The 25,184-nt window shown below is 42.2% G+C and overlaps 2 protein-coding genes across 2 annotated transcripts in view; one reads left to right on the top strand and one right to left on the bottom strand.

Moving 5' to 3' along the window:
- RGS20 (regulator of G protein signaling 20) overlaps positions 1–17,687 on the bottom strand; it is a 36,158-nt gene extending 18,471 nt beyond the window's left edge. The window contains exon 1 of the mRNA XM_032125248.1: positions 17,346–17,687. Coding sequence (XP_031981139.1) covers positions 17,346–17,468 — 123 coding nt within the window. The 5' untranslated portion in view covers positions 17,469–17,687. The remainder of the gene's footprint in view (positions 1–17,345) is intronic.
- A 7,078-nt stretch (positions 17,688–24,765) lies between these two features.
- ATP6V1H (ATPase H+ transporting V1 subunit H) overlaps positions 24,766–25,184 on the top strand; it is a 52,430-nt gene continuing 52,011 nt past the window's right edge. Inside the window, exon 1 of the mRNA XM_032125216.1 lies at positions 24,766–24,920. The gene's annotated coding sequence lies outside the window, so the exon portion shown is untranslated. The remainder of the gene's footprint in view (positions 24,921–25,184) is intronic.

Genomic DNA, 25,184 nt, shown 5'->3' with positions numbered 1-25,184 from the left:
GCGGTCGCAGGAAGGGGCTGGAGAGCAGAGCTGACAGCGAGGCGAGGAGCCTGGCAGGCCTCGGAGTCTGCGGCGAGCGGGGGAGGTGTGGGAGCGGAGGGACGGGGCGGGAAGAGAGAAAGAGAGAGAGAGAAACACAAAGTGAGCATCACCGAGGGAGCAGGCGGGGACCCCGCACAGCCCAGCAGTGCTAAGATGAGGGTTGGAGTGGCGGCAGCCGTGAACCCATACCGACTGCCCTCGCACCACCTCTTGCCCCCATGTACGCTCTGTCTTTAACTTTTCAGAGCCGGTCCTTTAAGTGAGGGCTGGAGGACGCCTCTCGTACCCCGCCAGTGCCCATTGGGGTTCGGGGCTGGCCATAGTGACAGAGGAGCACGGGGACGAATTTAGCCACTTACAACCTACACCGAAGAGCACCCCCGGAAAATCCCCACCCGAAAAGCCAGCCGCAGACGACGGACGGAGCTGCAGCGGCGGCGAGGAGCGGAGAGCAGAGCCACTGCCGCCCGGACCTGTCCAGGGTCCTGAACCTGGCCCGCCGCCCCCCGCCGTGGCCTGGAAGCTCGGCGGGCCGGCCGCGGTCTGCGGGCGTCAGGGAAGTGTGACATTGCCCTTCCTTGCTGAATGCCATTGTCCTGCAAAGAAGGAGCCACCTTGATGGAGCATGGACCCCGAGCAGGAGCGGAAAAAATCACCGCTCTGCTTCCCTTTTCTCTAGCAATGATTTCTACCTGTTTTTGTTTGGGGCTTCACTATTTCATCAAGGTTCAGCCCACTCCAAAACACTGTCCCTATTTCTGGCCTACAACCAGATATCAAAGAGACAGAGAGGAGCCTACACAGTGTGAAGAAAGCCCTTCCCACAGTGATGGCACTGCCCCTGAAGGCCAAAGGCACTGCTACAGCAATGGGAGAACACAGCTGTGGTACCATTGATGCCAGGGGAAGGTGCTCGTTAGAGCTGAAACCAGCGGGGAAAGCTGCCATTCTTACACAGAAGGAGAGCTTGCTGTTGCTTAGCAGCAGAGAGTTCCCCTAGGTCTGTTTGGAGAGGTGAACTACCGCAGAAACTGGACAATGTTCCCAGGAGAGCAGAAAAACCAGAAAGGTTGATTCTCACCCCACAACCCCACTCTGAGTATTGCTCCTGCCCGGTGGCAAGGAGCCTTCTGCAAATCTCTGCCCTTTTGGTTGTGGCAGAAAGCATAGAACTGATGCTGAACAGATTTCCGTGCCAAACTACAATTGCCAAGGCCCAGACAGGACCTATGGTGTTACAGGTTTGACAAGTAGGATTAAATGACACTGCCTCACTCTCTGGCAGAGAAAAGGGAACAAAGTCTCAGTAAGTGTACTGAGATGGTTGTTTATGTGGCTTAAGACCAAGCCCAAAACATCTGTTAACACCACTGGCCTTTGAATTCAGCTCTTGGTCACTCTACCAGGAGAGGCAGTCACTTCTCAGACTGGTGAGTAAGTGTGACTCCCCTAAGACCTCTCTAGACTACAGTCCCAGGTGGCTTTCTAAATCTTAGCAGGAATGCTTGATCAAGTTCAGGTTTAAAATGCTGGCAGAGTGTAATCCCTTTGGAAGGTATGTTCTTGCTCCATCATCCTTTCCATTTGTCTCAGGAGAGTCATGATCTGTTGTTCCTGCCCATGGCAGGGGGTTTGGAATGAGATGATCTTTAAGGTCCCTTCCAACGCAAACCATTCTATGGTTCTAACTAACACCTTATTAAAGAAGGCTATCTTTTTTTCAAAATCCATGATGCATAGTGATGGCGGGTAGTATTGTATAAAAATATGGTATTTATGCTCCCTAGCATAAATGCTGTTGGATAAACAAAGCCACCATAGCTAACTATCTTCCAGTGACTGGTGTTGTAGGCAACTGTGTCTCGCTCTGCAGGCAGGTACCTCTGCATCACTGCATGTGTACACAACCACATCCTGAAACAGCTGAATGGTGTGGAGGCATAAAGTCCTCTCAAAACTGTTAACATAGTCATCTTCTTCTCCTTCCTCCCTGAATGATGGATGCAGGCTGATGTTCAGCTGCATAACACAGAACTGCATAAACAAGGGCTTGGACTTTGACAAAATGGGGTTTAGAGTTGAGACAGCTGAGAGACACAGACTGAAACCCTTTCTGTCTCTAAAGGAATGTGAGCATACAGTTCTCATGCATGAAAGAAATTCCCTCAATCATCAGAGCAGCTTGCTCTGCATGTGTCTCTGTGACCTTACTCTTGGTCCCCTCTATTGCTCTACTTTGTTCAGGTTAAGTCAGCTTCACTGGGACAGAGAGAAAGCAAAATGTCAATCTAGCAAGGCATGGGAGTGTTTCATCTTGCTCTTGTTTCTCTTTCAAAAAATACATTATGGAAAATTGAGAGCTTACACATGAACTGTGTATTTAATATAATTATCCCATATAGTGACACCTTTTTTTTGTAACATACAAGGTAAATAATAAATCAGGACCCGGTTTCCATATTGATATTATCTACCAGTATATCAGGCAGTAGAAAACCAACCTCCACCCTTTACTGGACTTTCCTGAAGATTTGTCATTCGACTACATAAGCTCTTGATAAACTTTTAGAAGGAAATTCTATCCAGCATGCAGTAGTTTTCTTTTATTCTAGATCAGAACGGGATGGTTTTATATGAGGGTTGCTACTTAATATTGGCCCTTTATATGTTTCTTAGACTCCACTCTCCTTTCTGCAAACTTGTTCAGTTAACATGTTTTCCTAATTTTGCCTTTGTGGAAATGAAGAAATCTGTTATTGTTTTTATTTATTTTATTTTTTAGTGAAAACTTGTATGGCACCTTTTTTTTTTCTTTTAAATTTGTTCTCACTGTTCAGAACAGGTGATAAGAAAGATAATACAGAACATGTATCTGCATTACAATAACATTGTATTCCATCATTCCTGCAGTCACATGTCAGTGAGTGACATAATGCACATTATCAGCTCTTTTGGGGCCTGTTTGGCTTTAAGGTGTGAAGGCTGAATGCTGGTCTCATACCTGAACTTCTGCTCCCTGCCCAAGGAGAGGTCATACACATTTGTATGGCAGCTTTTGTGTGCTAGTCTATTTCAGTGTTTCCTGCTCCCTTAAATTGTTACAAAGAGAGTTTCTAGACCATTGAATGGAGCTGATTCATAGCAAATTAGGGAGCAATTCAAACAGAGAGTAAGAAGCCACATTTTACCTTTTTCGTTGACATTAAAGTGCACTTGTTACAAATCATTTTGAAGACTGATAGACTTTTCTGGGAAAGGAGATATTTTCAGAAGGAGAATGAGTTTCCAGGGACTTCAGCTGAACTTCAATTTTCTTTATAAGTCAGTATTCTAGCAGCATTCTAGTATTTGCTTTCTCTTATCCCTTAATAAAAACTAAAAATGTAAAAAGAAAAACAAAATAAAAAATGCATTTAAATACCCATATTCTGAAGTGAACATAATACCAGTGATATTATGGGAAAGAGCTTTGCTCAGCTTTTAAATATATTTGTATTTTCTCAACATCAATTCCTTACAGGCATAAGTCACTTTTCTTCATGGATCTATTAGTAGTTGGTTTCAAATAGGAAATATAGGTTCAATGTTGATGGGAGGAAGAATAAAATGGAATCATCATCAACACTGGTAGTGGTGCGTTAATTAACCAGTAGAAATTATTTTGTGTAGGCCAAAGTGTGAAAGTCCCACTGTCATGTCATTCATGCAGTCACAGGGTGTCTCTCAGCTTTCTGCTGGAGGATTTGGTTTCCTCAGGATCTGATGCTAAAATCTGTGATTGCATTACATCAGGGCTTGAAACGTTATCAGAATGGTTAGACTTAGATGATTTAGATCTCAGTGAAGGCACAATTTTTTGCAGTTGGTGGCTCTGCATAGTGCTTTGATAATTATTTCACCACTGTAAGGTCATTTTCTAGGGTGATGTATTTTCTCAGGGTTGTCCAGTTCCATATGTATGTTTTGACAAAACCCTTAGCTTCAGTATTTATATCAGTTAGTGTCTGCTCCAAAGCTGCAGGAAGCCTCTGCTGTCTCCACTCACAACTCTGTTTCTTTTCCACTCCTACATATCACATCTTTGTTACTTCTAAGGCAGAGGAAACTTGGGGAAGTAACATTTGAGATGGAATTCAATATTAGAAATAAAGATATGTTCTCCAGTAATAGCACTGAATGCTGGGTTTCAGAGCATCAGAGTCAGCTCAGTGATGGTTCTACTCCCCATTCTGGCCCAGTCCAGCTGATGGGTGCAGGTTCTGTGGAGTTTGTGAGCCCTCAGACAGTGCTCTGTGGCCCAACTCATGTGCTTCAAATCCTTGATGATACAGAGTTTCTGGCAGATTGGCAGACTACCCAGGAAAGCTGGTGGCTTGTGCAGAGAAGGTCTGCAATGTGACACATACAAAAAATGAAATCTTTGCTGAAGTGCAAATGCACTAAGAAACTGTCATTCATTTAATTTGTCATGTTTGGCATATTGAATCTTCACTATATTCTCTAACCCTCTCACCTGATGTATGACATTAAATAATTAAAAATATAATGCCAGCTACATTTTGTTTTAAACCATGAGGCTAGCATCCATCTCTAATTCTATCCTGTTTTTTTTTTTTTTTTTTTTTCCCATAAACCTTTGAATTATTTGGAATCATTAAAAATCCTTACAGGTCAGGCTTGACTTAAAAAGAAAAATCTCTTCCATCACGACCATGTTCTGTTAGTGTATGTGCCAGCAACATGACAGACCCTATAGCAAATGTCTAGTCAAAAGGCTGACCAGAAAAAGATTCGCTTCTACATACAAAAATCGTGAGTTTCCCGACGATGGAGGAAGCAGCTCAGGAACGCTCATTACAAGCTTCCAGAAGGTGTCACTGTGCACCTACAATTTGAATTGCGAACCTCAACATCTAAAGGTAAGTGCCAAAGCACTAGTCTTCCTTGCGCTATTAGGCCTCCTCTTCTCTGCCCATATGGAAATTAAATGATCGACTGGAGAAAAAGATTTATCTTTTTTCATGATAGGAAAAGTAAAAATATCTTCATAGTATCACTGTCACTCAAGAGGTACCTGTCCAACCATGACCTGCAGAAGTATTCCTGATATTCTGGGTCACACATAATCTAATTATTACACAGGATCCTTACCACACGTGCTTGCTAGGTAATAAATATAGTTAAATTAAAGAAGAAATCAAAACTGCCGTGACTGCAATTTTTAGGTCTTATAGAGCAGTTTGTAGTTACATTCCAGAGCTGATTCAGACAGGAAGATTAACAGGGCAATTTGGAACCAATGTTCCTGAGCAGATTGAGCTTTCAGAGCAGTTGAGTAGTTCAAAGTGAGTCTGAAAGCCTGGTTGCACAACGTGGCTGCACAGTAACATTCCAGCTTGACAAGACTCCTGAGGAAGACACTGTGATTTCTGCCATTAATTTTCATCAGGTTTTGGACCTTATAAATTATGGATCAATTGGAAAATTATGCAGCCATGTTAAAAGCCTGATGGGAGAAAATACAACTCATTTATAGGATGTGGTGGAGAACATGAAAGGAGAAATGCATTATAATTCCTTTGAAAAAGAAGAACAAAAGAATAAAGAGCAGGCAATGAGAGACTGCTGAAGAGTATGAGGTTAAAGGGCAGTATCAATGAGAATGTTGCAGGCTGGTGCTGCCATGAAGAGAAAACTCTGTATTTGTCCCATTGCAAACTAGATTGCACTGGTGACCAGGAATATTTATCCAGCACCCTTAAAAAGACATATGAATGATGATGAGAGGAAAAGGAGCTGATTTGATAAGAATGACAGTGAGGAGAAGGTGTGAACATACTTTGCAAAAGGGAAAGCTTCAGGTGTTATATCTCTCAGTGTACTGATTTATCAGTGGTACCAAACAAATACTCTTTTAAAGAGGTCGGGTTATCTCTGTTATGTAGAAGTGAGTACCCCTGTGGAAGTGAGTAGAAAGGCCTGGAGTCTCCTTGAAGAATCTGTTACGAACTTTTATTTCAGAGGTGCCTTATGTGATTTTGCCCCTGTAGAAGTATCTGCCTAGATTAGAAACACTAATTACAGACAGCCCAAGTCACTGGCTGAATGTCCTGCTTGCTTTAGGCTTAGAAGCAGCATTACAAATGGTATCAGTTCCCAGGTCTCCCTTGACACCACAGATACCAAGTTACAAGTTAAAGACAGAGGATCTGAAGTAGACAAAGAAATAAAGAAACAAACAAAAAACCCCCAAACAAACAACAACCAACCAAACAAGTCAATAAAAACAACAACAAAAAAAACCCCAACAAAAAACCAACTCAGAGTTACTGAGCTTCTGTGGGAGGCACTTGATGTGTTCCCGTGAAACCACATTTCTCCTGTTTGATGTACAGACAGACTGACACTCCATTCTGCAGGCTGGGCTTTTCCTCTGGCCACTCCAGGGCTGTCTATCATGTTTCCACTGCACTTCACTGTGGATCCTAGAACTGTCCTGAGAGAGGGAGAACAGCACTCCAGATGCAAAGAATTTTGGACATACCTATTTTCGTATTCCATCATTGTTCAAATCAACTCACTGACAAGGCCATACTTGAGGCTTGTTTCCCTCTGTTACACTACTGCTTGAAAGACCATGTTCTCCCCCTAGGCACAAAAAAATGTCCCTTCCAACCTCCTTTCTGCAGTTCATTTCAAACATATCTCCTGACTAAATACAGAAAAGACAAAGTGGGATGGAAATGGTTCTGTGCCTAACCTCTTCCTCTGATCTGTAACACTTCTAACTTACTACTCCTGATAATCTGGAAAGACTGGTAAGAACCTGTTTAAAGTGTGCCTCCTTAGAACCCAGTGGGATAAAAGAGAGCATAGCTTTTTTATCAGTCTGAAACAATATTATAACCAGAGCATGCTACTGTTTTCCAGGAAAATCATTCAAGAAGATGCCATTCTTGTACTGAAATGAAGCACATGCATTTATCTGCACAGAGTCTGTATGAACAGAATAAATGCAGTGAAGTGAGGAAGACTAGTCTGTCATCAAAATAGCTACCACCTTTCAGAATCAAACATTTCAGTGAACACTAGGTTATGCTAGTTGGAAGAAACGTCCTTGGCTTTTAAGGGCTGTGACTCACTTTGTCATTCTTATGACTGGAAAACTATTCCATGACAAACCATTCAGAAGATCTGGATGTAAACTGAGAAACAGCCTTTAACCCTCTTATTTAGAGCCCATATTCAAGATAAATGTTATAGATCACCCATGTATTACTATGCAGAATTCTGGGTAATGTAAATCAGCAAATGGAGCAAGAATTTGCAAATGAAAAAACAGCACAAAAGGTCAGAGAGGAGTAACTGAGCAGCTTCTCCAGCACAGTCTGAGCACCTCTGCAAATCTGAGCACAAGTTCCAGGTACCAAAAGGCACAAAGGGTGTGAGTGCCAAAGCTTACCTGGGATATTAAACTATAGGATTAGCAAGGAATCCCTAAAAGGAGATTTTCTTCCCCAAAGACATCTCTCTCTTAAGAATCCTTGTGTTTGAACAAATTAATTTGGTAATAAAAAGAGCATGGATTTTACGAAATGAAGCACTGCAATGCAAGAAAATTAATACTTTAAAATGTTATAATCTGCCTGTCTCTAATAATAAATTGTTACAAAATTCAAGAACAAATAATTCATCCTATTTCAGTTTAAGCCTGACCCACTGTTTTTGCTCTTAACTTGATTACTCTCAAAGGAATCAGTGAAGTCAATAGAACAGTAAGAACGGTTTTCTTCTTTATTTAGTCCTAAAGTAAATTGCACAAAATGTCGCAGCTACTTCCTGAAATTAAGCTGTGTTCACAACTGGAACCAAATGCATAAGAAAACAAAGTTGAGCCTTTCCCCTTTTTTTGTATGAGTTCCTCAGCATAGACCTGACATCTCTAGGCTCCTGAAAATAATTTCTTCCTTCTTGTGAGAGTAATTAAGGGCTTGCTACAGTGATCCAGAAAAAATGATGTGACATTTTGTGAAACAATCAGCTGCTGCTCGGCAGGTATCCTGATTTATTGTAGCCTGTTCTTAACTTTAACAGTTGATATGGTATTTTAGATCAGCTTTATTTTGAGAATGACACTAAAAGTATAATACTGAAGGCAATAAGACTCCTGAGCTGTTTCTAACCATGTAAGGTGGTAGAATAAATATCTGTTAGGTTAAAGATCTCAACATCTAATTTCCGGAAAGTTTTGGAATCAGCATTAGGACAGGGAGGAGCTTTGGGAAAGGCCAAGCCTTCTGAGACATCCAGAACTGCCAGTAAGCAGGCATAGACCTGCTGCAAGCCAGGCTTCACCAGTTCACCTGCTCGCAGATCCTTGCCATTTCCCAAGTGTTACCCCTCAGCCCATGTTTTGGATGAGTCTGATAGAAAAATAATGTTCTGCCTGTCTCAATTTTAAATTTTAATGCTTGTGAAGAAACATACAATTACTTATATTGTACATAAACAAGGTGTTTTCATCCCCCATGTGATCTCTGGGAGAAGAGTGATGGTCTCTCCCTTGCATTTCCTGGCTTGCAAGGGCTTTGGCTTTGATCTCCTCTCAGAAGGATGCACCTAGCTGTCAGCTAGCAACATGGAGCTGGGCTTTGAAATTAAGATATTTGTGATAGGATTCTGATCTCTTTTTGCATTCTGTCTTGACTGGTTGAAGCTGCTTTATGAAAATAAGCAAATAGATGGGAGTAGAAAACTGTCCTGTTATTGCACAGAAGAGGCCAGCAAATGTAGGACTGAGTAAGTATTAAAAGGCTTGAAATAAACATTTATTTTCCTGTAGAGTCTTAGAAATTTTTGTGGAAAGAAATTCCCATGGAAAAGCATGTGTGGAAATCATGAGTTTTGTGTCTTTGCACCACTCATGGGAAATGCATCTTGGGTAGGATGCACTGCATACAAACGGGCAAGGAGAAGGAGTAAATTACTCTTCATGCTCACAGTACATACAGCAAGGAGTAATGAACTTAAAGAGCAGGCAGGGATATTTAGGCTGATCCTTGCAGCAGATGTCAGATGACACTTTCAAAATCCCACCCAGAACCACCTTTGATAATCTTAGATCATAGAATGATTTGGGTTGGAAGAGACCTTAAAAATCATCTATTTCCAACCCCCCACACCCTATGAACAGGGACACCTGCCACTAGACCAAGTTTCTTAGAGCTCCATCCAGCCTGGCCTTGAACGCTTCCAGGGATGGGGCATCCACAGCCTCTCCAGGCAACCTGTTCCAGTGCTTCACCACCCTCACATCTTTGTATCTGGTCTAAACCCTACTCTCTTTCAGTTTCAGGCCATTTCCCCTTGTCCCGTCACTCCATGCCCTTGTAAAAAGTCCCTCTCCAGATTTTTTGTGGGCCCCTTTTAGGTACTGGAAGTCAGCACTAAGATCTCCCTGGAACCTTTTTTTCTCCAGGCAGAACAACCCCAAATCTCTTAGCCTGTCTTTATAGGAGAGCTATTCCAGCCCTCTGATTACCATGATACTGCACCCCAAATCATTCTCCTGGTCACTGGAAGGATTTGCTAATCTGGTACTTCAGGAATCCTCTAGCTCTCAGAAATCCCTGAGAAATATGAGCTGAAAAAACCCCATACACCAATTCCTCTTTAAATTAGACATGAGGTGTATTGGAAATAAATCAGAGTACTGTGGGAATGCTGTGCTTGGGTGATCTCTAACACACCATGGCACCCAGGCTGAACTGTAAGGCAGAGCAACACCAATTGCATTATGCTGGGCTGGTGATGCAGAAAGGTATGTGAGTTTTATTTTGTCTTTTACTGGAGGTAATTTACTTTCATCAGTTTAGGTGTGCGAGTTATATCATGGAGTGAGAGATATATCATGGAGTTAAGGTAAATTCCTTCTGACTCCCAGACACCCAAACTAGATGATCTTTTAAAAAGGTCTTTCAGAGAAATGTTGCTTTTCCCAATGTCCTTTATCCAAATTGTTAATTCTTACTGGTGAAAGGATATAGTAAATTAATTTATTTGTAAATCTGCAGTTACCCATATCTTAAATGAGTTGATTTAGATTTAGGCTGAGTAGGTTATTTATCAATCAGCATGACATTTTGTTCCACTTAAAGAAGGTTATTGTATATTAATAAAAACAATCCCTGTAATTCAGGTCAGTCTAGGATTGTTTTGCTGAAAAATTTCCAGAACTAGTGTAAAAGCACTTTGCCTTTTGGTTTTCATATTCATTAAATTCTTTCTGACAGTAATATCTTAATCAGCCCAGGAACCTGCATTTTTCCCGTTTCAAAGGTGCACAGGTGAAAAGAAAGCTTTAGGACTATTTCGATAGTAAAACACGTAAATCACTAAATTAGAAAAACATTATTGCAAATTAGTAAAAATTATCTATGAGGACTAGAAAATTTGCACACCATTAATATGCAAGTAGCGCACCCATTAATGTGTAGTGCATTATTATTTTCGCCACTTTTACAAAAGAATGCCCTCTGATTACTGTCTATGCAGCTATTATTGGCTCATAGACAATGCTGAGCAATACAGCCAACTATTCTCTGACAAGTGTTTCTGCATGCAAAAAAAAAAAAAAGAATTTATGAATTAAAAATATTATTATGCCATATAAGTACACAACAGTTTAAAAAGAAAGACTCTTTGAAGAGCTCTTTGTTTCAAAGAAGAGTTGAGATTGGAAGGGGTCCTCTGCATATTGTCTAGTTCTGCCTCCTGCTCCTCAGGCTTCCTAGATCTGTGCTGAGCAGGATTTGGATTCCTCTGAGGATGGAGACTTCAAAATCTCTCTAGGCAACCTGTCCCACCACCCCCACAGTAAAAACCCACAACTTTTTCTGTCTGATAGAATAGTTCTTGCTTAAGCCACATTCATCTGTTCTTACTTTCACGCATAATACTAAGGATTAAAAGATAATGTTTTAAAAGGAGTTATATTTAATAGTTTGAGCTGCTCGGAGCAGACTGGTTTACTGTGGACGTCTGGAGGAAATATGGGAAGAAAACCCCAAACCCAACATGAAAGGTCTCTGCAAGGCTGCCCAGGCGTAGCCAGCAAGTGGTGAAAATGAGTCCCATCCACTGACAAAAGCCAAGCCAGTGGCTCACTGCGTGTCTTTCAAGGCTAGGTCTGCTGAAGGGTGCCCCATCACAGCACACTGTGCTCCTCCACTGCTCCCAGCAGGACCCACAGAGCTGAATCGGCCTCTCCTGGCCACCTGTTCCCAGTTTATATACTGGGCATGACACCCTATGGTATGGAATGTCCCTTTGGCCAGTTTGGGTCAGTTCTCCTGGCCCTGCTCCCTCCCAGCTTTTTGTGCACCTGCTCACAGACAGAACATGGCAAATGGAAAAGTCCTTGACTTAGGGCAAACAGTGCTTAGCAACATCTAAAACTTCAGTTTGTTAGTAATGTTAGTCTCGTATTGAATCCAAAACACAGCTCTGTACCAGCTACTAGGAAGAAAATTAAGTTTATTACAGCCAAAACCAAGACAACAGTGCAGGTCTCATAAGGACTGATACAGTCTGTAAAAATGTGCAGGAGTAGCCCTTTCTTAACTAGTGAAAGCACTTCAGGGACAGGATATACTACTGTTATAAAGGATACATGTCCAGAAAACAAAATTAACCACGAGAGAACATCACAGAGAGATAATGTTCTCCAGCTTGTCCTAGAAATAATTTTCCTTATGTTTAAAACTAAGTGCATATGATTTTACCTCTTATCTTAATCTATAACTATTTGGCAAAAAACCCACTCTTTTCCCTATCAAACAGTATACTGTATCATCAGTGTTGTCACTATGACTAGTTGCTCATAATTCAGTGGTCCTAAATGCCCCATAACACTCCTGTATCTCTCCCAGAATTCTGTCTCCCTTTGCTCCTGAATAAAACAGAGCATGAAACATGTCTCAAATTTTACATCTGTCATGTAAGAATAACTATTTTGGCATAGACAAAGAATGCTGGCTCCATCTGAAAGTGGTTCAACCCACAGCCATACAGTTTGCATCCTCTGCCCATCTCAAACCTATGAGTTAGATAAAATGTGACTGTAAAATTATGTTTCAGCCTGTTTAACTACGCACACCTGTTCAGAAGAACAGAAGGAGTGTGCTCTTGGTATAAGCTACTGCTTGGTTTGTTCTCAACACCCTCTGACAGTCACAAGCTTTCAGACATACAAATGCTACCATGACTAAGTATGAAAAACATACTGCACCAAATAAACACTCTTGACGTGAAAATGTGCTTGGTAGGGATTATATCGACTGAAAAGAGTGAGTATGTTTACTAATATCAGGACTTTTCCTACTCTTATGAAAGATGAAGACAACATCTGACTTCAGAGGGACTGTTAAGAGTAATAGCAATTAATAACTGACAGCACTCATCAGCTGAAGACACTGGAGTACTTGGATAAAAGCAGTGCAATTATTTAACTGGCATGTCTTTGCAAATCACAACTTTTATGATTTTTGACCTTTCTGGAGTTGTTTGTGAATGGATTCCTATTTTATCAAAGAAATTATGATTCAAAGCAGTTGCCAAATAATTTAGGTGAGCTATGCATGGTCATGAGTGACTTTCACATTACAAGCAGTTCACAGAATAATGTTGGACATCTCCAGGCAGAGCTGAGATCAGCTAGATGAAGGATAAAGGATGCCACACTTCCCTGGGGCTGCTCCTTCAGACAGTATGCTTGAGGCCATTTCCATTTTTGCCTGGTCCCCTACAGAGAATTCAAATGGATAGGACTTGGCAAGCAGAAAATCCATGCTGGTATAACCAGGGTATCACAGTGCCTTAGCCTACAGGTTATTGTTTAAGGAGTATTAATACTTGCTCTCTGCCTCTCCTTGGCACATGCCTTCTCATTTAACACTATGCTTTTCTTTGCCTCTCTGCTCCATGCCCTGTGGTAGAAAGAAAGCCCTTACAGGTGAGGCAAAGGTCAGCAGAAGCTGTAAAGTATTCTGCTTGAATCCTAGGAACAACAGGGATTCAACAACCTTCTGCTCCCTCAGAGAAGGTGAGCTGGAAGCAAAGGGATCCCCCATCCCACCCCCTCTACTTGAGCAAGGCAAGCTGAACATAGAGACAAATTCAAGAAAGATCCAGATCATAAAACAGAATCACAGCAAGGTGGAGGTCAGCTCCTCAGATCAGATTTAAGATCAGCTCCCACAACCACCCTGCAAGCCCACACTGACAGGGAACAGCCAAGGTCAAGCCAGGAAGTCAGCCCAGGGTGGGAGGCTCCACCACATGTCTGTCACTTGACTGGAGACCATCACTCCTTCAGGCTCAGGTCAAGAGAGCAGGCCCTTGGGGATAAACTTAAATAGGGCTGCTGGGTCCATGGGTGAGGGTGGAGGCCCCAGCTGAGGCTGGTTAGGGCCACCAAGACTTATTAGTGCCCTCAGAGCCCTAACACTGCTTTCCTATCTGCACTTCCCCAGTCACTGTCTGTAGGCATATTATTCATGTAAACCCAAATCTGGGAACTATATGCTTAGGAATCATAATTATGTTATAGAAATGAAACAGGTTCTATCCAGGTGTAATCTGGACATGAATTAAATATGGCAGCTCTGCAGAGAACATTCTCACCCTCTTCTGAGGAAGGGATAGCAATAAACTCTGTGGAACAGGACTTTTGGCTAAATTTTGTCCATAGGAAAAAAACTGTGATATATTTGAAACCTTGCACTATCTCCCTATGTAGTGTAATGTTTCTGGGGTATTTTATTTTGTTTACTTGCAAAAAGCTCCTTGGAAGCACACATGAGTGTGTCTGTGTTAGCTCTGGGTTAAGAAAGTCCTTGTATCTTTGTGTTGATACTGGTAAAAAGCAGTTTATTCACTTTTGCTTTTTAACACTTTTATAAATCAAGATGCATATATGCCGGAGGGAAAGGCTTTTTAAGCAATGTAAATGGATATTGGAAACAAACAACTTGTTGAGTTAATTTAAATGTCATGAAGAGAATTTAAGAGGCCTTTAAGCTCTGCCTACCACTTTTCAAAAACATTTCTCCTGTAATTTGGTTTCTCTTTGAAAGAACATTCAAGAAAAAATAAGCCTAAACATTCATTTGTTAAAATATTTAGGTGTTTTGTTTTGTTTGGGTTTTGTTTGTTTGTTTGTTTTGTTTTTGTTTTTTGGTTTTGGTTGGTTGGGTTTTTTTATTGAAAAATTTATTTGATATTTTGGCTTTTTTACTCTTTGGCATGTTGAATTAGATGTCAACTTGCTCTCAGAAGCAGCCACTGATCACATTGTGAAATATCAAATTCAAAATCTCATCTAAAGTGGAAGGGAACATGGGAATTAATGAGAACTGCGGAATCAGTCTGATCAAGGACCCTGTCAGTCACACAAATTACAGGTCTAAGAACATAATCTCCCTATAGCAACCAGTGCCACATATAGAAATGTTTTACCAAAAGAACATGAACTTTCTGTACACTTCAGTGCCACCAGGAATTATTTAAAAAAAAAAAAAAAGTTTTAATGTGATCTCCTCCATTCTGGACATGTAAGTGATAACCTGGTCTTGAACCTTGTGAACTCCAAGTTATTTTCCTAAATACTACTAGGAAATCATGTAAACCCTCTGTGCCATGGTTCCCTATCAATAAAAGGGAAAGGCATTTCCCTCCCATGTAAAGTAAAGGCTGCAATTTATTTTGGTTCCCCAGCCTTAGGGCTGTAGACACTTCTAGGTGGGTAAGTTTTCTAACTTTCTATCATTAACACAATCCTTGTAGACTCATTAACTACAGTAACATTGCTTACATTACATATGTGAAAGGATCATTTGCTGATACGGTTTAGGAAGTTTTGGAGACATGTTCCCCCAGAGAATGCAGCCTCATACCTGAGCTTCCATATCACAGCAATTTCAACTCAGCTGAGCTCAGGAAGTGGCTACAGAGCATCTCCTGGGCAGTCCCTGCAGGCTGTCTCTGGTACCAGAGATGAGAGCCACACCAGCAGAGCTGCAGCATTTAGAAATAAAAGCACTAAACTGTTGGGGAAGATGAAACAGGAAAGCCTTATAAATATGATTGCCTGACAAAAGATTTTGGGAATATGAAAACTACAGGCAACATCGAAATGAAAGCCATTTTTGAAATACCAAGTCTTAGTTACTGAACAACTGGAAAACAATGGTATGGCCGACTGAAGGTAATCCCCTCTTGATGGAACAATACCCTCTGCTTGCAGGCAGGTCCAAGGGTCAGAGCAGACCCTACTAGCTCAGCAGAAGGGGTCCAAAGAGTAGTTTTTAGAAGTTAAGATGTAACACTCTATGGTAATATAAGAACTCTTATAGGCTGTATGTAAATGCTATAGGATTTGTATCTTGTATTAGATTGGTTAGTGACAATTAGAATATTCAGTACAGAAGATGATTTATTGTATTGTAACCAGGACTTCATCACTTCTACTTCTTCTTCACTCTCATTCCTCTCTCTCTCTCTCTCTCTTTACTTACCTGCTTACTCTCTTGCTCTCCTGGGCCTGCTCCAAGCTGAGTCTGGCAGCTCTAAGCAGTACCCCTGTACCCCCGCCCTTTGCAATAAACCGCCTGTGTTCCAAGATCTGACTTCAGAGATCTCTCGTCTCCGTCCGTCCCGACCGTCCAAGCCACCCAAGCTCCCACACTAAACAAAGCACATGGGACAGATAGCAAGCAGGAGAAGGGAAGTTGCTGTTAAAGGAACTGCGGCAGTAGCTGGCTCTGAACCTTCCAGTAGCATTTATGTCCCTCTGTAGATAAAACCTTTGCAGTATAGAGAGAGAAGTTGTCCTCTGTGAGGTTGCTGACTCAGTCCTGTGCACCATGTTCTCAGAGACTCAGCAACAAACTACAAATTTAGGTGATGACTGCAAGAGCAATTAGCAAGCTGAAGGGAACAATTCACCTGGAGTGAATTAAAGGATGGCTAAATGAGAAATAACTGGGGACATGAGTTATGAAGAATTCAGTATCTGGGTTTCAGAAACTATGACTGTCAATGGTTAACTTCAGGAGCCACTGGGCCTGTGAAAAAAACCCTTTTGCCTTCAAGAGGGTCAGAAAGTCCCCAGGCTCATGTGCCATAACAAGCTAGATAACAAGACAGAACGACACGAAATTCTGAATAGAGTGTACTTTGTTCATTATCAGAAACAGTTTTCTGATAGTATCAAAGCAGGCTGAGCATTTCCTCTCAGCAAAACCAATGAAAGTCATTTAGGATTTCTGATGAGTGTATTCCTATAATTCAGATGAAATGCCCTCTTGGAAATGAATATGCTTTGGCTAAGGAAATTGAGAGGTCAATTCTTGCTTTAACTTGAATCTTTGTAAGGCAGATGTGGAATTGGGAATGGCTTCTTCCCCTGTCTTGGCTTTCACCAACCCTGCCAATGAACTCAACTGCATGCCTGCAGCCCCTTTCTACACTGGTTCTAAGTTGAAAAAAGACAACTTTTGTGGTTCCAAGAGTGCAGGACTTTGCTATGACATTGTTTTCCCTATCATGCACCAGGGTGCACCACTTTTGCCCCAAAGCTTTAATAAGATACAGTTTCTTGCATTTGTCTCTCTTGCTGTGCTGCATAGGAGTGTGCTTCTCCCCATAAATAATATCAGTTCACCCCTCAGGCAGTTTTCAGGCTTTTGAAAAAATCTACAAGATACAAGGCTGTTGTTTTTAATTGAGGAATACTCTACAGGTTCACTAAAGCAGATTTACTGTAACTTCCTAATGAACTTCAGTATTATGCTGTGTTTGATTTCTTTGGCATATCTTCTTTTGTCAACTATCAATAAAAACCATCTGACATAGTATCAGTAAAAACTGCAGACTTCTTCAGTGTCTAAACACCATGAAGCAACATATTTTCCCTCACCCTTTTAGTAATGGATTAGCTTCACAAAACATGAATAATTTTTGTGAGTTAGATGGATGTGTTTAATACGTTCTTTGAAAGCAAAAGACAGTGGGAAGGCGGATCACCACCTCCTTTGTCACTGTGGTTGCAGCACACTGAGGAACAGAGGGCAGGGGATGAGGCTCAGAAATAAATGAAAACTAAGTGAATAGTGATATCTTGGTGATAAACTTATGGATATTATTCATGACATTAATGTTTTGTTTCTCCTCCTTTCCATATACACCCTTTCACCCCCTCCTACAGGACATTTGAATAACCAATCCTGCATTTTTTTTCTTACCTTGAAAATCCACTGTGCAGCTTTAATATCTGCTTCATCTTCATTCTGGAGGTTCTCCTTTGCTTGACAGTTGTCTGCATGGTAGCTGTGAGTCCTGAAGTAGAGCACAACTTGCCTCCACATTGAGAAATAAAAAGGCTGTTCCTGAATCAAATTTTACGATGAACTTTCTTGGAAAAGCACCACTTATACTTAATGATGAAACTAAACCAAATCCCAGACATTGGGCTGAATGATAACAACATAAAGATTGCTTGTCCTTACACCAATGGACAAATGTCCGGGCCTCTTGCAGCTTGCCAGTTCTTCCTGCAGCCTCCACAGTTCTGGAGACAAACAGGATTATCTGCCCTCAGATAACTGCAGTGTCTCATCCCCTCAGCATGTGCCAGCTTAGAGATTAGATTTACAACTTTGTAGGTTTTAGTAAATTGCAAGGGAGAAAGACAAGCACATAGTGGTTGAACATGTCAGAGAAACAAGCTGTAGCAACCATTGAGATACTTGTTATCATCTCAGAGTGAATGTATTTCATTTACAACTTGAAAGAAGAAGGAACTCAGCATGCAGTTATACTCTGCAGGCAGCAGGAAATGGAGATGTCTGTCTTAGGTCAGTGGTACCTGTCAATCACATGCTTTTCCTCACTGGCTGAACAGATGGCCTGCTGGTAACCCTTGCAGTGCCAGTGAAAACAGCAGACGAGCCGCAGCCATGCCTCAGGATAGAGACACATGAACTATAAAGACTAAGGCTCCAGGTAGATTATTAATAGATTATTTCTCCTAGCTATATAGAGGGCTGCCAGGTTTTTGCCAACATTCACTTGCTAATGTTTACATCTTTTTTCAAGTTGAAAAATACGTCTAACCCAACAATTTTTTTTCTACCAAGAGTCCAAAGTTTTGACAACTCAGCATTGTAGATACAAGGTAGATCTAACACATCTGCCCACACAGTACCTCTTGTGAGAAGAGCTGTCTTGGTCACATTTCTGTCCTTTTTTCAGAGAAATCCAGTAAATGCTGAGGAGAAAAACTATGAACAATGAGGCTTGATGAGGTGGATTGCACTAGAAGTCATTGTACAGTAAGCTCCGGCACAGAAAGCTGTAGCGTAAGCTCCAGCAATAAGTTGACTTTGGCAGAGTTGCTTACCATCAGCAGCACTGGGCAGCTCAGCATTTCCTTTTTTTTTATTTCTTATTTTTATTAAACATTTTTTATTTTAACCCAGAGATGAGCTTTTCTTCACCTGGTACTGTTGTGATTTCTGAGAGAAGAGCACTCCTTCTACATTTCCTTCTGCACGTGGACTCCCTTGTACAGATAAAAGCTGTTGGCACAAAGCAAAAGAGACTGATGGTGAGAGAAGGAGATGCTGTAGGCTCAAAGAGTGGCTGGAGACTCGGAGACTCTTCAGCTTTCAATACAGAAGTGCATGTTCATGAGACACTTGTCCCTCCTCCCTAAAGTAATACACTCTACTATTTTAACCCCAGATGCATTATTTCTCAAGGCTACAAACAGTATTGCACTGGCCTTTCTGTTTCTCTTTTTGCTCAGTCCTTGACTTCCAATTTTCTGGCATTACAGCATTTTTCTACTATACTAGGGGGAAAAATAGAATATGTATTTATTACAATAAAATGTTAGTTTATTTTTCTTTCAAAAAGACCACTCCTATTGCAGATAAGTTGTGTGTTGTTCCTTCCCTGAGCATGTAAAACCTAATTTCAAAGAGGTGGTGGAGCAATCAGAAGGTTGCCTGTTATAACATATGCACAACTATGGCATATTAGCTTTGCCAGATCCTTTGGGCCAGAATATGATTAATTTAAAAGAAAAAATGATCCAAGTTCAATGACCTAGAAGTCACGTAAGTCCATACTGGCTGCAGGAAGCAGGAGTTACTTGTTAAAAAAGATACTCACAAAATAATGTTCTCCCATCATGACACACACAATAAAACAAAGATAAAATAAGAGGAGAAAACAAAGACAGATGAAGCAGTAAAAATCCAGTTCACAATGGGCCAATCTTGCTATAATTACTCAGGAAAAACATCTAGTGAAGTGCTCCACATCTCCTCATATTGAAAAATCACTTCTGTTTCCATGCAAGAAGGCATCTTCCATAACCCTCCACAATTAAACAGGAGAGAAAAAAAATCTACTCTTTAACATTTTTTGAATTAGAGAAGTGTGTTCATTTTCCTAACCTTCTAAGCATGTTTTGCTTGGATAAACTTTCAAAGCATTTTCTTCTACACATGTTAAATACTTGTGCAGACAGGCAGGAGCTAGGTGATATACAGAATGCTGAAAGGTTAAATAGCAGGTGTGCAAAACACTTCTGTAATTTGGAGAATATGTGATAGACAATGATACATTGTTCTTATTACAAAAAAGAAAGGAGAACAGAAAAACACTCTCAAGATCCAGCTGTCTGTAGTTTTAGTGTGAGGGTGACTCATCTGCATTAATTTTCTAGTATTAAACTATTGAGCATTCTTATTCTTTGTGATCCAGGAAACTGATGACTTTTATTCCTGCATGCTGATGTGCTTTTCACTTTTCACTCTGTTTCACACATCAATAAAGTCATCTAAACATAGCAACTTCAAGTGAAGTTGCATTGCCAGAAGTTAATGGGCAAGCACTGATGCGCACCAATGACCAAAAATAGCTAAATAAGAACAGCTTAGCGCACCTGACTCCTAAAGGATAGATGCTTTCCAAAAAATAGGCACACAGCACTTTTACAGTCATTACCTTTAGCTAGATCCAGAGAACCAACCAGCATGAATAAGGCACCATGGGATGCTCCAAACTGATGACACAGGATGGGTTTGTACTTAGTTTGTAATTAGTTGCTGAGAATTGCCTCTTGCTGTTGTAGTGGCACACAAGACAGGCTCCTGTAATGACTATACAATGTTTTCCTTTCTCAAAGCTTTCCCTTGCAATGCAATGAAGTTCCTTCACACAGAGAGTGCCTCATGGCACTCGCACTGGTGCAAATTTTCAGCTGTGCCCAAGTGTTTGAAGATGGGGGACAAGAGCACATGTGAGTCTTGGTAGCTTACCCACCATCCTCTGACAAGGTGGTTCACAATTCCACTGTGCACTTGTCAAAGGAGTAACACTGTCACCAGTAAAGTTTTCACTACACCATTTACCTCCTTTCTCAAACATTTCTGAGTGTGCTGAACAGAACGGACTCCAACCAGACGCTTTTTGCACTCTGTTGAAGACTCTTCTGTACTGTGAAAGCTGCTAATTTCTTTCTACCCTCTGCTGTATGTATCTCACTCATGAGCTGTGAATCAGTGCACAGGTCTCCCTTTTAAAGCCCAGGAAAGTTGTTCACCACACCTTACACACCTTGTGTATACACATGAAGAACCCTGCAGAGGTGAGACATGACTGTCCCTTACTGAGCTATAGGGACTCTTTGTTAATGTTTTGCATTTATTCCATTTCATGGCATAGAAGAGTATGTAAATAAAATAGATCTTTATATAGGTATATTCAGGAACAATGTCTTATTTGCAATCTTTAACATGGTACATTGGGTTTACTAATTTGATTCCTCTGCTAGAGGTTCTATTACCTTGCTTGGCACAGATGTTGTGCTTTCATAGTTCCTTAAATACCCCCTGGAATTCATGTTAAAAAAAAAAAAACAAAAAGTAATTCCTATTACAATTATTTCTCCCCTCTTTGCCTTTCTGCTAATTCAGTAGTTGCATACTTTCAACGATTGTGCCTCACTCCAAGGTTACATAAAGTTATAGGGAAATATTTTTTACTGTAGTCTGGGAAATGAATAGTAAAGCCAGAGTCTGCAATTTATGATGAACTCAACGTGCCAAATCATACCTTTCAAAATTTCTTTTCTATAGACAAATGACTATCCCGCTGTAGTATCAAAATTTTGACTGCAAATAGCAATCCATCTTCTTTTAGCCAAACTCCAGGCTGAATGGATGGTGCTAGACTCTTGCAGGTAGTGGAATTAGGCAAAAAAAGTCTGCTATAAAAAAAAGACCACTGACAACCTAATGCATATTCCAAACAAGAGATCACATTGGGCACCAAATTGAACCCATGAACTTATTATTCCCTGCTTACAGCAAGGCACTGAAATAATATTGGAAGCAGGAGCCACAAGTGAGAGAACCACAGTCCTGTGCATACCTGTGCTCAGGTTCAGACAGAGTACTGTGGTACTCTTCAGTTAAGCCAGAAGTGTGCTAAAGGGCTGGGAGAAATATGCTGGGCAAAGTAGACTACAGCTTTTTGGATGATTTCCATGAAATAGGTGTTTCGTGGCAGAAGAAATGGCTTTGCATGCCTAAGAAAGAATTCAGGACATGACCCTGCTAGACATAGGAGCACATGGTAGGGAGCAACTCTGTGTCTTAAAACTGGCAGCTGGAAATGCACATTAAGAGGTGCTGATCCAATTTCCAAGGGTTTACCTAAACTATTGAACTGAGCTTGGAAGGGTGAAGATGGAAGAATACCATACCTGGCCTAGGTAAGAGAACACACGAAGTCATAAGTGTTTTCAGTGCTGGGACAGTTTGAGGTTGGAGCAGAAGTACCACTGGGGACAACTGAGGAAGTTTCACAGAAGCAAAGCCTGATGTGCCTCTAGCTAGACGAGGGCTGAATGGTAGCTTGTAGGATCACTGTACAGGCCTTTGAAGCCTTCTTGTGATTTAACCCCAGCTGGCAACTAAGCACCAAGCTGCTGCTGGCTCACTTCCCCCCATGGAATGGACAGAAATGGAAGAGTAAAAGTGAGAAAACTCATGGTTTGAGGTAAAGACAGTTTCATAGGGAAAGCAAAAGCTGCTCATGCAAGCAAAGCAAAACAAGGAATTAAGTCACCACTTCCCTTTGGCATGAAGGTGTTCAGCCATCCCCAGGAAAGTCGGGCTCCATCATGCACAACAGGTACTTGGGAAAACAAACACTATCAATCCAAGTATCTCCCTTTCTTTCTTCTTCCTCCGGCTCTATATGCTGAGCATGATGCCATATGGTGTGGGATATCCCCTTGGTCAGTTGGGGTCACCTGTCCTGGCTGTGTCTTGCCCAAAGTCCTTGTGCACCCTCAGCCTGCTCACTGGTGGAGTGGAGTGAGAAGCAGAAGAGGCCTTGGCACTGTGCAAGTCCTGCTCAGCCGTAATGAAAACATCCCTGTTTCCAGCACAAATCAAAACATATCAAAACTCACATTAGCCACCTTAAAGAAAACTAATTAAATCCCAGCCAAAACCAGCACATACCTTCATTATGCAAATTGCATTTTAAAAGCTTCAAACCTTGTTCTGTTCATCTTGCAAGATCTTTGGCTTTGGTTTCTTTCTAAAATGGGTAGAGCCATATGTATCATCATCAGTAATGTGATTTGAAACAACTGTGGAAAAGGTGAATATGTTTATTCCAGATGCCTGATGCTGGATTCAAAGGGAGTGGCAAGTGAGGCATGCCATAAACAGGCAGAGCAGAAGCAGGAAATACTGAATGCCAGAGGACAGAAATTACAAACACTTTTTTAAAAGAGGAACTGGTTAACATAAGGCCAAATTCTAACTCTCAGCTATGAAGCAAAAATCATATTCAAATAAACTTTCAAAGTAACAGATTTTTATTCAAAATTGTGTGGAGATTTCTATGCTAGAGATCAGGAGTTGTGCCAGCATTTCTTATCACTGTAAGTAAGCAATGTGCAAGAACAAACATTTGTTAGATTAAATCTTCAAATCTCACATGTTTGGTAATCCACAGAATCACATTAATGGATGTATTTATTACAGACTAGATGACACAGAGTGTGCACAAGGCTTAGGGAGCTTTCTTCTGATGAAGCATAAAGAAATGCAAATGCTCTTACTTGAACTGTACCTGGGATTTTTGCTTGTGTTACGAAGAAATCAACAGTTTTTTTGTGGTATGAAGGAAGACCCATTTTAAGAGAAAAATTCCATGGAGGAAATATAAATCGGTGGCACAGTAACGACAACTGTCCGTGATTTAAAAAAACCTCCTCCTATTGAGATACTGGCTAGGCATAATTTAAAGAACAGTGTACCCTCTAAATGGAAAATACAGAGTCTAGAAAAATTAAGTTAGCAGTAGACCAGCTCTAAGCCAGCTCTACATTGGCTGTCTTGATCTGCTCACACAAAACCCTGATTATTTTTGTTTTCTTCTTATATGTTAGCAGAATGACTTATCAGGATCATTTCTGGCACTTCAGCACAGCATGACTGGAAAACCTCACTCAGCAACTGAATGCAATGAGGTATTTTTTTATCAGAAACATGGAAGTTTAAGCCCGTAGGTTCTGAAACACTTGGGCTTTTAGTCTAAAGCTTCCTGCACCTTTTGCCTGCAGAGGCAAAGCGCAATGTATATAAGATACTTTCTAAAAAACAAAGGAGTTGTGCAGGGTGTATTTTCCATTGAGATACGACTTGGGAGGAAGTAAATGGTGTGACCCTGATGCCCACCCTGGAGCTGTGACACAACAGACTGAGGGCTGGCACAGCACAGCACAGCCACCACAGGCAGCCAGGCACAGGGGCCCAGGAACGCCTGCCTGCTTCACAGTTGCAGGAAAGAGCAACCTCTGCATTTCCACTGCAGCATGGGAGGCAGAAAGCAAGAAAATGCTGGGTCCTGGAAAAACAATGCAGAGCTCAAGGAGGCATTTCAGCGCCAGGCCCACTGCCCGCTATCTCCCCAGCCCTTTGACCTCCCATGGCTCCCGCCCGAGCTCGGCGGCCCCTCACCCGTGTGGGGGGCAGGGCAGAGGCCCAGGGATCTTCCCGGGAACCAGGAGGAGCTCGTCCTGGGGGGCAGCGCCGAGGGGACCCTCTCAGCCCTTCCCAGCCAGACTCGCGCCGTCTCTTTGGAAACGCTGAGCCACTTCTTGTAGCCAATAGCACAGGTGGGAACCTGTGGGCACATGCTTTAGCCTGTCTTCCCAGGACGGGATTAGATCCCCTGTATAAAATCATATACTTATACACGGGTCTTCCATGTGGATCAGGGCAACCCCAAGAACAAATATAGGCTGGGCAGAGAATGGGTTGAGGGCAGCTCTGAGGCGAAGGACTTGGGGGTGTTGGTTGACAAGAAGATCAACATGACCCAGCAGTGTGCACTCACAGCCCAGAAAGCCAACCCTGTCCTGGGCTGCACCTACGGGGGGTTGGAATCAAACTATCTTAAAGGTCTCTTCCAACCCAACCTATCGTACAGCTCTATGATATGTATAGGTATATAAACGTGTATATTTATGCGCTCTAAATACGCGTATACGGCTACGCCGGCACAGCCCCGCAGTCCCACGGCGGGAGGCGGGCAGGCGCGGGCGGGGCGGGCTGTCCCGCGCAGGCCGCCGTCGCGCTCACGTGAACGGCGTCACATGACAGCGGCAGCGCCGGGGCCGTCGGGTGCGCGGTGCTGTCCGGGGGTGCCCGCGGCCTCCTCTCGCTCTTTTTCCTCCTCTCACTCCCTCTCTGCGCGGCCCCCACCGCCTGCGCGCCCCTGCGGTGAGTGGGAGCTGCCCCGGGCCCTGGCGGGGTGGGTCCTGGGGTCAGGATGTGCTGCCGCACGGGGTCTCACGGGGGCTTTGGCGGGCCCGGGGGGTGCAGACGGCTCCGCTGCTTCCCCGAGGGTCTGGGCTCTGCCGGGCCCCTCGGGAGGCGGCCGTGCCGGTGAGCCTGTGCAGGGAGCGGCAGGACCGTGCCTGGTCTACCCCTGTCCCAGGCGCCTGTCGCCTTCGGCGTAACTGCAGCTCCTGAAACCGCTGTTAC

This window comes from Corvus moneduloides, chromosome 1 (genome assembly GCF_009650955.1).
Source record: "Corvus moneduloides isolate bCorMon1 chromosome 1, bCorMon1.pri, whole genome shotgun sequence".
Classification (NCBI taxonomy): domain Eukaryota; kingdom Metazoa; phylum Chordata; class Aves; order Passeriformes; family Corvidae; genus Corvus; species Corvus moneduloides.
Note: the sequence above shows the minus strand (reverse complement) of the source record. Positions and strands in the feature narration are given on the sequence as shown.